Source organism: Garra rufa, chromosome 6, assembly GCF_049309525.1.
Source record: "Garra rufa chromosome 6, GarRuf1.0, whole genome shotgun sequence".
NCBI classification, from domain to species: Eukaryota; Metazoa; Chordata; class Actinopteri; order Cypriniformes; family Cyprinidae; genus Garra; species Garra rufa.
The window spans coordinates 27,458,475-27,473,634 of NC_133366.1; the positions used below are offsets into that span (position 1 = coordinate 27,458,475).

Sequence of the window (15,160 nt, forward strand, 5' to 3'; positions counted from 1 at the left end):
GGCTCTGTCAGTGCCCAGTCTAATTCAATTAACAGACGAGTGAAGCTTGGCCCTCCGCACGGCTCAATGAATGAAAAGTAGTTTTGTCAATTTAATGATTACCAACGCAAACACACACAACCTCTCTCTCCCTCTCACAGTAGCAGCAGCATGCCAAGAGCATCCGCCCCCTGCTCTCCATACAGACACTAATGGAGAGCCATTAGCTCATAACAGCCTGCAGAGCAAATGAAGAGCTAATTAATACAGTCACATAAAGAACAGGCCACTGACACTACAGGATGAGAGGGTTATGAGATGGATATTTGAGTACAACGGGGGTCATACCTCCAGGGCCATTTTCACAGCATCAATTACAGAACTCAAACGCTAAGCAAAAGCTTCATAAATTATATATAAAAAGTTTCTGATACTTGTTTCAGTGTTCTGATTGTCTACCCTCAACAAAAGAGCCAGATGCTTTTGTTGTACTAGTTTTTATGAGTGTATTCATACTTGGCAGATTTGGATGGATTCAAATGGACTGTGGTGTGTTTCATTTAAATAAATGTGAACGCTGGCAACTGAACCTTGGTGAACCCAAAAGCAGACCAAGATTTACTTTTCCACTTCCAATCCACTTTTTCATCTACATGAACTAAAAATATTTCTTTTCATCATATGAATTATGACAAGCAATATGAGCTCATCATGTTGGCCATTATAGTTTGGTATAGGTGTTGGAACCGCAGTCTCTTTGCAGCCAATTTCTCACACTGTTTTGATACCTTTACATACTTTATAAGCTGTTTATAAGTACATATGCCATCATATGTACACTCATTCAGTGAACACATTTAGCCCAGTAAACAGCATTGTTTTGGATGTTTCGTAAGCTCTGTCGTAAAATCTACACTACCAGTCAAAAGTTTTTGAACAGTATGTTTTTTTTTTCTTTTTCCCCTTTGCTCACCAAGCATGCATTTATTTGATCCAAAATACAGCAAAAGCAGTAATATTATATATATATATATATATATATATATATATATATATATAAAAATAATAATTAAGATAACTGCTTTCTATTTAAATATACTTTAAAATGTAATTTATTCCTGTGATCAAAGCTAAATTTTCAGTGTCACATAATCCTTCAGAAATTATTCTAATTTGCTGATTTGCTGTTCAAGAGACTTATTATTATTACTATTATTATTATTAACAACATTTAAAACAGTTGAGTACATTTTTTTCAGAATACTTTAAAAAATAGAAATAAAAAATATATATATTTGGTAACACTATACACAAGCTTGGAGTCAGTGTAATTGATATAATTTATTTCTATAATTTCTAAAATGTTCTTCTGAACTTTCTATTCATTAAAGAAACCTGAAAAATTCTCGTTGTTTTCAACTTCATAATAATAATGTTTTTTGAGCAGAAATTTAGAATGATTTCTGAAGGACCATGTGACTGGCGTAATGATGCTAAAAATTCAGCTTTGAAATCACAGGAATAAGTTACATTTTAAAATATATTCAAATAGAAAACAGTTATTTTAAATAGTAAACGTGCTGCGTTAACGTGAGACTCTTATCGGGCGATAAAAAAAAAATATTGCCGTTAATCTATTCTCAAAGTTGGGTTGGGAGCTGGGTCTATACTACGCAAGCTATGACGACTTTCACCTTGATATTTTAGCGCGGATGTATACCTAGCCGAATTGCACTGTAGGGGGCGAGAACGAGTCTTCGAACCTGTGTGTATGCCTACTGTGAAATTACCACATCAAACGAGACGTGCTAACATGGATGCAGCTATGAAGCCGCCGGGTTTGCTTCAGGGCAGGGGCGTTGCTAGACCCTTTTTACTGGGGCACGTGCATTAGTTATAATTTACTTTGATAATCCCGAAATAAAGACATTAAACTATATGCAACAACTGAATTGACGCTTCTAAAAGCAACGCAGTTTAACTGAAAACTATGCACGCAGATATCCATGCCCACACGCGTCTGTGTATTTAACTGCAACGCGCACGTCGCGCAGCCCTTTTAAGCAGAAGTACGTGCAATGTAGGAATAGTTGGTTACACAAGTTTGTATAGTTAATTGTGTTGTAACTGCAATTGTCAAGCAGTTTGTGATGCATTTTAGAAACAGGAGATGAGCCCCTGGTCTAATGCGCCACCTGGCTTGAGAAACCCGTTCTCAAAGACTTACTTTTAGTCATTATTTGGGTAGCACACATATTCTGAATGCCTTCGGCAGAATTCAAATGAGCCATTTTAATCTAGATTAATCTAGATTAATTCCAAGATTACAGTGAGATTAATCTAGATTAAAAAAATTAATCTATGCCCACCACTAGTAAAAATATTTCAAAATTTGAAATAAATGCAGGTTTGGTGAGAAGAAGAGACTTCTTACTGTTCAAAAACTTTTGACTGGTAGAGTACCTCATAAAAGCTGTTCAGTCAGGTTGTGGCTGTATCCTTGTACTTTTTGGTGTGTGTCTTTAGGTTTGATGTTAAAGGATTAGTTCACTTCCAGAATAAAGAAAATTCTTGATAATTTACTCACCCCTATTTCATCCAAAATGTTAAGGTTTTTGAGGAAAACATTAAATTTTTATGGATTTTTATCCATATAGCTGACTTAAATGGGGATCAACGGTTTGCAGTTTCAATGCAGCTTTAAAGGGCTCTACACAATTCCAGCCAAGGGTCTTGTCTAGAGAAACGATCAGCCATTTTCTAAAAAAATAAAATTGTATATACTTTTTAACCACAAAGGCTCGTCTTGCACTAGCTCTGCAATGCAAATGTGCGTCTTCACGCATTGTGCAATCATGTTGCGGTTAGTTCTTCATCTGTCTACTCTGGTTTAAAAAGGTAGGGTAGAGCTCATTGAGGCTGCATTGAAACTGCAGTCTGGATCTTTAACCTGTTGGCTCCCATTAAAATCACTATATGGATAAAAATCCTGGATTTTTTTTCCTCAAAAACCTTAATTTTTTTAGACTGATGAAAGAAAGACATGAACATCTTGGATGACAAGGGGGTAAGTAAATTATCAGGAAAATATACATTCTGGAAGTGAACTAATCCTTTAAAAATGACAGTGGGAACACTAAGTGAAACATGACTAAATTGATCAATTTCTTTTTTTGGTCTGAAAAAAAAAAAAAGCGAACTAAACAACAAGTGTAAACAAGCCCTACAAGTTTCTCACCCTCAGTGGCACTTCCTACCCAGCGTGTCATTGTGAAGGACCCCCTGTATATTAGGGATGATGTCATTTCTGTGCTATATTTAGCAGAAAGCATAAGGTGGCTCACTCATTAATCACTGGCTAGCTCTCTGAAGGGAATATTTCTGCTTTCCAGGAATTCAACCAAGGAAGCCTTACATCATTGTGCTAAACTCAGGTCACACACGGTAATGAAGGGTGATGTTCTGTGACCGGGGTCAAATCACTAAATCTCTTCACAACAAGGTGAACTCACACAACTGAAATACTTAGTGGCTGCCAGCATGTGCTTAGAAGTACCGCAACATAGATGGGTACTTAAATTTAAAATATATAGTCTGGATCTACTACAATTAATTTTCCATTATTTATTGTTACGGTTACATTGTAATTTGGGGTCAGTTACATTTTTTAAATCTTTTGATTCTCTATGCTTACCAAGGCTGTATTTATTTAATCAAAAACACAGTAAAGTATGAAAGCCTGTTTCTACCGCTGAATAAAAAAGGAACTTGCATCTTTTTATCTTACAATGTTGACTTTTTTTCTCAGAACTGCATTATATAAACTTGCAATTGTGAGTTATAATGTCAGAATTGCAAGACATAAACTCGCAATTCTGACTTTTTTTCTCAGAACTGTGTTATATAAACTCACAAATGCAAGTTTGTATTCACAATTGACTTTTTCCTCACAATTGTGAGTTTATATCTCAGAATTCTAAGTTATAAAGTCCAATTTTGAGGGGAAAAAAGATTGATATGTTCTCAGAACTTTGTTTATATCTCACAATTTTGACTTAACTCACAACTGTGAGTTAAAGTGTCTGAATTGCAAGATATAAACTTGCAACTTTTTTTAAGAATTGTTATATAAACTCACAATTGTGAATTATAAAGTCAGAATTGTGTGATATAAACTCGCAGTTGTGAATATAAAAGTCAGAATTACAAGAAATAAACGTGCAGTTCTGACTTTTTTCTTAGAATTGCATTATATAAACTCTAAGGTTCTAGTTCTAAGGTCAGATATGTGAGGTATATACTCAAAAAAGCAAGTTTGTATCTCATATAAAATCAAATTTTGAGGGAAAAAGACTAATATGTTCTCAGAACTTTAAGTTTATATCTCACAATTGCGTGTTGTAAAGTCAGAATTGTGAGATATAAACTGGCAATTCTGAAAAATAAAATTACAATTCTGACTTTTCTTCCTCAGAATTGTGAGTTTATTTTTCAGAATTGCGAGTTTGTATAATGCAATTTTGAATTACCATGCAAAGTTAGAATTGTAAGATAAAAAGTCACTGTATTTTTTTTTTATTCAGTGGCGGCAATGGGCTTCTATAGTTAATACAGAAATATTGTAAAATATTATTTATTAATAACCATTAATAACCATTTTATATTGTAATATATAATATAAAATGTAAATTATTGCTGTGATGCAAAGATGAATTTCCAGACTTCAGTGTAACGATCCTTTAGAAATCGTTTTAATATACTGATTTGCTGCTCATGAAAAAATGTTTACTATCAATGTATAAAACAGTTATGCAGCTTCATATTTTTGTGCTAACCAAGAAACTTTTTTCTTTAAGTTTTACTTAACATTTATTTAAAATGTCTTTACTGACACTTTTGATCAATGTAATGCATCCTTGCTGCATAAAAGTATATTTTTTTTACTGCCCCCAAACATATGGCATATTACCAGTTAACAATTTGAGTAAATTTTAAACAGCAGAATCTTTAGATATGACAGATCGGTACTCTGTGATGGCAAAGCCTCATTTACAGCATTCATTACTTCAGTCAACAAAAAACTGTTACATAAACCTTAAAAAAATAATTCTAAATGTACTGAACTGGTACTCGAGACACATCCTTATTATCAGCACAGTTGAACATAGTGTGCTACATAATGATGTGTGGAGACTGCAATACAGGGTCTTTTTTTTCTTTTTTTTTCCTTTTATACTTGTGAATCAAATTTAGATTTTTAAAAAGGGCCAAAAACAAGCATTTCTTTACAAATCCATTAGTCATATTCTGCTGCTGTTTTGAGAGATAAGGCTATTCAAAGTATAATCTGCAACAGCGAAGAGAAGACTCAGTACTCTGAGTTTCAAAGAAAATGACACATCTGCTACTGGCAGATATTATAGATGGATAGGAATTATTAAGCACAGATGAATCGCTGTTTGAGGTGTTTATCTGCAAGGTTTGCAAAATTTGCTACAAGCCAATGAAATCTACGAGAAGGCGTGCAGAAAACATGGAATATTTTAATAAACCGACTGCCAGAATGCACAAGGTCTGCACAGCTGTCACATGGAGGCTTTCTAAACACACTGAAGAAATGTAAAGCAAACTGTCATAAAATCATGCTCCATTCTAGAGCAAGGGGTTATGGGTGATATTAGCCCATAAAGCATGCAAATATGCACATGTCAAAAATCTACTGGAAACATTGGCACCACATCATTTTCAATACAGTTGGGACATACTAATTTTAATTCTCGCATGCCATTTAAGATGGACAACATGCAAATTTGGCAAGCAGCCTATAAGATCAAGATCACATTTGCATTATTTTTATTGTGGATAAAGGCATGTTTCTGTTTCTGAGACTCACAAATGACTTTTTTACTAGGTTTGGGAAGGGGGTTTGAAGCATGAGGTGCTCTACTAATGGTCTCACAGCATTTCTGAGAACCATTCCTGAGAAGAAACATCTATTACCTTTCTGACAGGAGGAAACTCTGAAAACTATTAAACTCTTGTTTCTGCTGGAACTGATGGAGAAACGGACAAGCGCTGATGGCCACAGCCCCACTGACCTGTTAACACAGAATGAACGGAAGGCATCCCATAATAGCCGTGACCCCAGGGAAACTTTGAAACAAACCCCCTCAGAACATCTTTGAAGCAGAGACCCCCCATGAAGCACACGCGTGTGCAGTCTGGAAGCCGGCATTTCCTCTTCTTTTACAGAGTTACTGTGTTTTTAACCCTGTTTGTTTGTTTAAGCTGGCGCAACGTTGATGCTGATTGTTTAGGTGGCTTTGAGTCAACAAAGACAGGACGGTTTGGGTTGATTTGTAGTTGGGTTGAGACACCTGTGCGTTGCTTTGACCACACTGAGTGTGAGAGTCTGTGTGTTTTTGTGTGTTTGGCAGATCGACTGGAGTGTAAAGACAGGATACACGCCACTGTGAGTGACATTATATAGCATATATCACCCAGCATGAGGTACACAGAAAAACACCTCAGAGCGCTCATGAACACAGACACAAACATATAGTCACGTTCACAACCAAAACAAAAGCAGGGCCTAAAATTAACACTTGCCAAGTACAAAATGTGAGTAAAATCTGCATTGGTGAATATCCTGCTGAAATAAAAGCTATATGGTTTAACATCTGAAAGCAAAGAAAAAAGTAAATATAAATATTAGTATTGTAATTGCACTGTTATTATAAAGAATTATCTCCTGCTCACCGAGCCTTATTTGATACAAAATACAGCCGTGGCCTAATGGTTGCGGGTTCGAGTCTCAGGTCTGGCAGGGATTGTAGGTGGAGATTGTGAATGTCCAGCACTCTCTCGACACTCAAAACCACGACTGAGGTTAGTCCCTAGAGCAAGGCACTGAACCCCCAACTGCTCCCCGGGCGCCGCAGCAATAGCAATATGGCTGCCCACTGCTCCGGGTGTGTGTTCACGGTTGTGTGTGTTCACTAATGTGTGTGTGCACTTGGATGGGTTAAATGCAGAGCACAAATTCCGAGTATGGGTCACCATACTTGGCCTCACGTCACCTCCTTTCCTACCTCCCCCTTTCCAAAAGTAGTAATATTGTGAAATATTTTTACTATTTTAAATAACTGCTTTCTATTTGAATGTATTTTAAAATGTAATTTATTTCTGTGATCAAGGCTACATTTTCAGCATTTTTGAATTACTTTACTCTTCAGTGTCACATAATCCGTCAGAAATCATTATAATATGCTGATTTGCAATTCAAGAATATATATATATTTTTTTATTATCAAGGTTTAAGACATTTGAGTACATTTTTTTCAGAATTCTTTGAGGAAGAGAAAGAACCAAAGATCGACATTTATCTGATGATTTACAGGCCTGATAGTGGAAAAATTTCCTGAGCCTGAACTTTTTTTCCCTTGCCCCCCGAGGTGAGTGGGGTGGAGGTACTATGTATGCGACGCACTTTTAACACATAACTTGTTGGTTCAGTTCAGTCAGATAAAGGTTTTTTTTTGTTTTTTTTTTTTACAAAAAAAGCTTATAGATTGGCATTTCAGCCTTTATCCCATTAAAATGAATAAATCAAGTATATAATGCATAACATTTATTTAAAACAATGTCCTAATTGTTTAGATTTTTAGAAAGCACATTAACTTTTCACATTTACAACTCTGTGTTTGCATAAAAAACATTGGTCGAGATTTGCAATAATCTGACCAAAAACAGCTAAAAATTTGGACGTGCAAATTAATTCTATGTCACGAGGGGGCGCTTTAGGAGCGCTGAAATATTACGGTTTCCCTAAGAATGGCTGAAAGCAAAGCAGCATTAACGCTGTTTTATCAGACATGAAATGAAAATGCCAACGACACGTTTCTGAGGACAGTCGCTTCCCTTCAGATACATTCATATAAAGACAACAGTGCCGCGTTTTGACTTTGAAAGTGCAGTGAGCATATTTATTCAATGAAATCATTGCCTCTTAAAGTTTAATCCAGCTCTATCGCGATTCTCGTCTTTCCGTCCCCAACTGTAAGACCTCTTAAAATAATTAATCCTCTTCTTTTACTATTTAAAATATTTACCACTTTTTATGGCCTTAAATTTGATACAACTAAATTGAGTTTTAAGGACCCCATGAGCCCTCTACTTCAGGATAGCCCGTCGGACAGCCGGTCAAATAATGTTGGTAGCCCGACTGGAAAACCCAATAGCTCCGGGACGTCGGGCTAGCGATTTTGCGAGCCCTGTAAATATGCCTTTATCGAAATCCTTAATGTCTTCCCCTGGCTTCATAAACATATCCATGAATTACGGTTTGAGTTGCCAGTAGGAGACAATTGTACAGTATGGGAGCTAAAAACACCTTCGCGCATGGAGCATTGCCTTAACCTATATCAATCTATTTGACAAAGACACAAGGCCCGCCCCTTCCCTACTTCTGATTGGCTCATCGGCTAGAATGTGACTTGTTTGAGTCGTTGAGCGTCAAGCTGCTCTCTGACCTGCACATCTCAGAGAAATGACAGATCAATATCCGCGAACCTGATTTTTTTTTTCCCCGCAGCCACAGTACCGGAACGCTATCACCCCTGGATTTATCAATGCACTGCAGAGTTTAGCTCTAACCCTAATCAAACACACCTGAGAATGCTAATCAAGGTCTTCAGGATCATTAGAGAATCACAGGTAGGTGAGTTTCATCAGGGTTGGAGCTAAACTCTGCAGCGCATTGGACCTCCAGGGTAAGATTTGAGGAACCCTGCACTATACCATTTAAAAGCTTGGAGTCAGTATTTTTTGGGAAAGAAACTATAGAAATTAATACTTTTATCTAGCACGAATGCTTTAATGCTTAAAATTGATCAAAAGTGATAATAAATGATATTTATAATGTTACAAAATATTTTTTATTTAAAAAATGCTGTTTTTCTGAACGTTCTATTCAAAGAAACTTGAAAAAACTCTACTCAGCTGTTTCCAACATTACAATAAATGTTATTTGAATAGTAATAGTAAAAAAAATGTCCACATTTTACTGTTTTTGCTGTACTTTGAATTAAATAAACACGGGCTTGGTGAGCAGAAGAGACTTCTTTAAAACACATTTAAAATCCTACTGTTCAAAAACTTCTGACTGGTAGTGTATAAAACAATCTTAGTAGTGCTCCTCAACTGGTCACAAACAAAAAAAATTGTTTATGAGAGGGTCTTGGATAAGAGGAAAAAACAATAATAATAAAAATAAAATCATATAATCATGAATGACTTGGATAAAAACAATAAATATGCTTATTATCTTTAAAAGTTATTGTCTAAAAAGCTTTTTTTTTTGTCATCCAAGGTTGTTTTCTCAGTCAAACTCTGCAGTATTTTGTCATGGATTTTGGCATTAAAAAGCCCTTTTGAACTTAAAAAGGACCCTTATCCATTGTACATTGAAAAAAATATGAACAAAAGTATGCAGGATAAAAGAAAATATTATCATGACTGAAATTACATGCAAGTTCATTTAGAGCGAAGGTGAACATTTGTGATCCTGGACCATAAAACCAGTCATAAGAGTAAAATTTTTTTTAAATTGAGATTTATACACCATCTGAAAGCTGAATAAGCCCTCCATTGATGTATGGTTTGTTAGGATAGTACAATATTTGGCCGAGATAGAACTATTTCAAAATCTGGAATCTGACGGTGCAAAAAAAAATAAAAAAAAATAAAATAAAATAGAAAAGAAATGATAAAATCACCTTTAAAGTTGGCTAAATGATGTTGCAATGCATATTACCAATCAAATTTAAGTTTTGATTTATTTACGGTAGGAAATTTACAAAATATCTTCATGGAACATGATCTTTATTTAATATCCTAATGATTTCTGGCATAAAAGAAAAATCTATAATTTCCAAATAATGTATTTTTGGCTATTGCTACAAATATACCTGTGCTACTTGAGACTGGTTTTGTGGTCCAGAGTTACGTTTGTGCTATGGACAATCTTTTGCTTAATAAATAATACATAATGTAAATAAAATATTCCAATGTTATAACTGAAGAACATTTTGATTACCTTTAATATGATACATTTTGCTACTGTGTTTGCACTTCATCGCCATAATTTGTGTTTTGAAGTAAATTAGCTGAGAACCACTGACATATAGTTCATGCCACAAATGAGGTGCTTGTTTAAAGACTTACTGAAGTGCCCAGATACTGCAGGGTGATTTCTCCAGCCGGTGTCCGCAAGAGACACTGCATTCAGAGAAAAAAAAAAAACTGTAAAATATAATGTGAGATAATGCATACTGTGGTGTGCTTATACCACAGCCATGGTGAATTCTTTATTCTGATTGGAAAGCATGTTTGTATACTGCGTCATTTTATTAAACTAAACAGCTGACCTCTTTATAACCACATACAGGTCCTGTAAATAGTTCTACACAAATATTTTAGGGGCAAAGAACATGGGTATCCGTAGTATAAGTAAGGGATAAATGTACAAATAGTTCCAACTCTAAATTCTGTTTAGATTAGCATGTTTGAAGCAGTTTTAAAATGCTAATAAACACATTCATCATCACACATTTACACACATATTTATAAAGTTATAACTACATTATTATTCAGATATAAAATAATTGCTTATGCATCATTAATATTAAACAGGGCATCAGATGCCAACTTTAAACAAGTTGGTATGATTCTGTAGGGTCTTTTGCAAAATACTTTGGTTAAAAATTCTTCACTGGTCGTGTAAAACGACAACATTCTTTTACCAAATAGCTCTGTTCACAGCAACCCTTTTTGGTGCATGCTCTTTAAATGATAATGAGCTAAAAGTTAAGTAAAAAAACAAGTTAAAAAACACTTGACTTTGATTTCAGTTGAAGAATATTATCACATAGTGATATAAGCATATAAGCTGTTGCCTGGGAAGCTGGTCCATAAAAAAAATAAGAAAATACAGTTGACCAATCAGAATCCAAAACTCCAAAGAGCTGTGTAATAAATTGAATAATTGACTCTGGATCAGAGGTGAGACTAGTCATCTCGAAACTGATAGATGTTAGAGGGTGGACTTCTGTCCAATAATATTATGGGTTTATCTAATGAATGAAAATAGAATAAAAAAAATAACATAGCAATAACTAAATATAACTTCACAGTTGAAGAAATAATGATATAAAAAATCCCATGTAGGGACTCAAAATGCTCCATCTTTTTGGACATTTTCAAGAACCATTCAAACAAACCAATTAACCAGAATAAATCAGGCTTTCCACATGGTGTTTGTGTAGGACAAACTAATTCAGCAGAATGAATGAAACTAATTCAGACTTCCCTACATATGACAGAGAAGTCTGTTTAGAACAAGATAATTCACTAGAATTATTCAAACTTTCTAAAGCTATATGACAGCCTCATACATATGACAGTCCATTCTCTTAGCAGTAACGTAATGTGATATTAAACAGCAATCTTTACCATAACCCAAATTATTAGAACACTAGTATTTTCACCAGCTAAAAATGGTTTTAAGTCAGTTATTTCTATCTTTTGCTGTATCTGTAGGAAATATTAGTTTACATTTCCAAACATTCATTTTGCCATTAATTGTAATAATGCAGTGTGATTTTTGTTTGCACAAGGAGACAGACAACAGCCAGTGCTCTAGTCTACACAGAGATCTGATCTCATTAATCTAAATCATCAAGTCTGTCTGGAATGACATGAAGAAACAGAACAAACTGAGACAGACTAAACCAGAAGAACTGTGGCAGCATCTCCAAGATGCTTCAAGAAACCTTCCTGCAAAGCTACAGTACTGTTAAAAGTTTTAGACACTTGTGCAAAAATGCTGTCAAAAATAATGTCATAAATAGATTTCCTTTATCAATTAACGTCTATTGACTAAATTAAATCATTTGGCGTGACCATCCTTTGCAGCTTTTGGCCTAGGTGTACTTGCGCATAGTTTTTCAGGAAGCTTTAAAGCTTAGACTCCTTGTGCAAACAAAAAAATATTATAATTAATGGCAAAATGAATGTTTGGAAACGCAAACTGATATTTCCTACTGAGACACTACAACAAAAGGTAGAAATATACACAACAGATGTGGTTATTTTGCTGTTTTATTTCCACACCATTAGTATATTCTGTCAGCTTTGATTGATTGAGTGGACCGGTCAGCTATCTGGGTGGGCTACAACCACCCTGGCCCTTATGTGGCCTCTGGACATTTCGATTGATTAGTCAGTTGCAAATATTACACCACAGGTGCATTACTTATCAATAATTCTTCGTAACATTTCAATAATGGACCAGAGTCAATTATTCCCTACACATGCACATGTATGTTTGCAAACCTGGAGAGTCCTGTGTGTGCCATTGACGGTGATCGGCAGCAATGCTGAGGCCAAGTTCCATTCTCCAGACACTTCAACCTTTTCTCCATCTATCTCCACCTAAACCAACAAACACACACACGGTAGGAGTTAGACGAAGGACAACAAAAGTCCATGTTATAATTGAGTTACTCTGTGTGTGTGTGTGTGTGTGTGTGTGTGTGTGTGTGTGTGTGTGTGTGTGTGTGTGTGTGTGTGTGTGAGAGAGAGAGAGAGAGAGAGAGAGAAATGAAAAAGCTAAGCTGATCTGTGTGAAAGAAACAGTGAGACAAAGAAATCAAATGTAAGTTTCTGAACCCATGTAAGGTCAGTCTGTAGTTTCTGTACCCAAATCCACCTGATGCCTGTTAGGGGAGGTGGGGGGTTTCATGTTAGTCTTTTCTTTAAACCAGTGTCTCTGGTCAAACTGATTGCCCTCAGCCCTCAAACACTTGTCTAAACAACAGTTCAGTATAATCAGTTACATTCCCAAAGCATGCTGGGACACTAGAACCTCCAGGGCCCTCTCTGGAGCAGGGGGTCCAGTTTGATGTGCAGTTCTGGGAGAGAAACACACATCCAGACCTCGGCTGTAAGAGAAAGAGAGAGAGGGGTCCACAGAGATCAGGTGGGGCCCCTGAACCCCCAAGGCTCCTTTTATCCCTGAGTGAAGGGCCACAGGTGTCTAAACACACAGTTAGTGAGTGACGTCTTAGGGAAAGTGTGAGAGCTGCTGCTCTGTGACGGTCTTTTAGTAACAGAAGAGGAAGACACACAGATCCTAAAGTGATTTAGACTCAAGAGTCAAGGGATTGATTTCAACGCAAATACCGCCACAAAGAACATGGGCGTTAGCAAGGGAGCAAAAGCGCTCACTGGGAGTACTATAACAGAAGCAGAGAACATACCTACTCACAGATATCAACTGGATAAGTAGGCTGAGTTAAGACTTAATGTAGACAACATTAGCTGAAATTGTGTGAAATCTGACATGTGACAACTAAAAATTCAAGACATGTATAAAATAAAATAAAAGATTCAGGACAAGTGGCCAGTAAAATAAAATAAAAACCTTAAGTAAAGTAAAGTAAAGTAAAGTAAGCTAAGCTAAGATAAGCCAAGTTAAACTAAACTAAACTAAAAATAACTTAACTAAAATAAACTAAAAACTGAAAAAAAGATTTTAAAAAATAATAATAATAATAAAATAATATAAAAAGATTCAGGACAAGTGGCCAGTAAAATAAAAACCTAAACTAAACTAAACTAAAATAATAAACAAGATTCAGGACAAATGGCCAGTAAAATAAAATAAAAACCTTAAGAAAAGTAAAGTAAAGTAAAGTAAAGTAAAAATAAAAATTCAGTAAAAAAATAAAAAAATAAATAAATAAATAAACTAAACTTAACTAAACCAAGCTATGCTTAAAATAAACTAAACTAAAAATAACTGAACTAAAATAACTGAACTAAAATAAACTAAAAACTGAAAAAAGATTAAATAATAATAATAATAATAATAATAATAATAATAATAAAAAGATTCTGGACAAGAGGCCAGTAAAATAAAAACCTGCACTAAACTAAACTAAACTAAAATAATAAAAAAAGATTCTGAACAAGAGGCCAGTAAAATAAAAACCTGCTCTAAACTAAACTAAACTAAACTAAACTAGATTCAGGACAATTGGCCAGTAAAAAAAAAAATAAAAAAAATTAAAAAACAGAACTAAACTAAACCAAACTAAAATAAACACAAATTCAGGAAAGTGGCCAGTATAATAACTGAACTAAAATAAACTAAAAAAAAAAAAACTGGGAAAAAAACAGTTTTTTTGTTTAATTTATAACCAATTAAGACTTAAATACTACTTTGCACATTTACTTTAGAACTTACCACATAGAACTTATCTAAGCCAATGAAGCCTGAACCCTAGTTAAGGACAATGATGTAAATGGGACATGAAAATTATATTTTGATATATTTAGGCTTTGACAGGAATGACCGGAAATTACTGAATAGAGAGAGAAGGAATATGACCAGGAAAAACATCATGCCAGAACTCACATGATCACCACTTAATGTATGTCCTGCACCTCAGCACCTACTGAGATGCGACATGAGATGTAATATTTTGAACAATTTCACTCACCGTATAGTTGTTTCCAGAGCGAGACACACCCAGCATGTGAACGCCTTTATCAAGTTCCACACACAACTCCCACTGTCTGCTCTCTGCAGGAACAACGGACACCCTGGAACACAAACACATACAGACACAGAATGTTTATCATTAGTACTAATACACTGTCTTTCTCTATATTCAAGTCAATCACAAACTTCAGCTTAAAGTTTCTTTCCCCTACAGATAAATTAAACCCTAGCCTGCACACACAAACCACCTGGTTACCGGCTGTTTGACTGACAGCTAGGAGACCTAAAGTAAATGTATTAGGAGGAATGCAGTGTTTTTCCACTGTGGTGGGCTGCATTCACTACAAAGAGAAAGCCCACCCCCCACCAATAACTTTTGGAACACATAAAAAAAGAGAAAAGAAAGAGACAGTGAAGGGGGAAACTGGAGAGATGTTTAGACAGATGGCCTCTCTGCATCTTTTTTTCAAGTGTAAATTGGCCTTTTTCAGATGAAGAATAATTACAACTGGCTGTGTTTCATTGGCAGAGTCTGAGAAATACATTGATAAACAATTAATTTACTATAAAAAGATTGTTTTGCATTAATTACAACTCCGGTTTTAAAGCAGTTTG

General features: G+C 35.2%; 1 protein-coding gene across 1 annotated transcript in view; it reads right to left on the reverse strand.

Moving 5' to 3' along the window:
• The window catches only part of pcca (propionyl-CoA carboxylase subunit alpha), a 72,301-nt gene that overhangs the window by 7,898 nt on the left and 49,243 nt on the right, over positions 1–15,160 (reverse strand). Inside the window, exons 18-20 of the mRNA XM_073842092.1 lie at positions 14,544–14,646; positions 12,373–12,471; positions 10,204–10,257 (exon numbers count right to left, since the gene is read on the reverse strand). Coding sequence (XP_073698193.1) covers positions 10,204–10,257; positions 12,373–12,471; positions 14,544–14,646 — 256 coding nt within the window. The remainder of the gene's footprint in view (positions 1–10,203; positions 10,258–12,372; positions 12,472–14,543; positions 14,647–15,160) is intronic.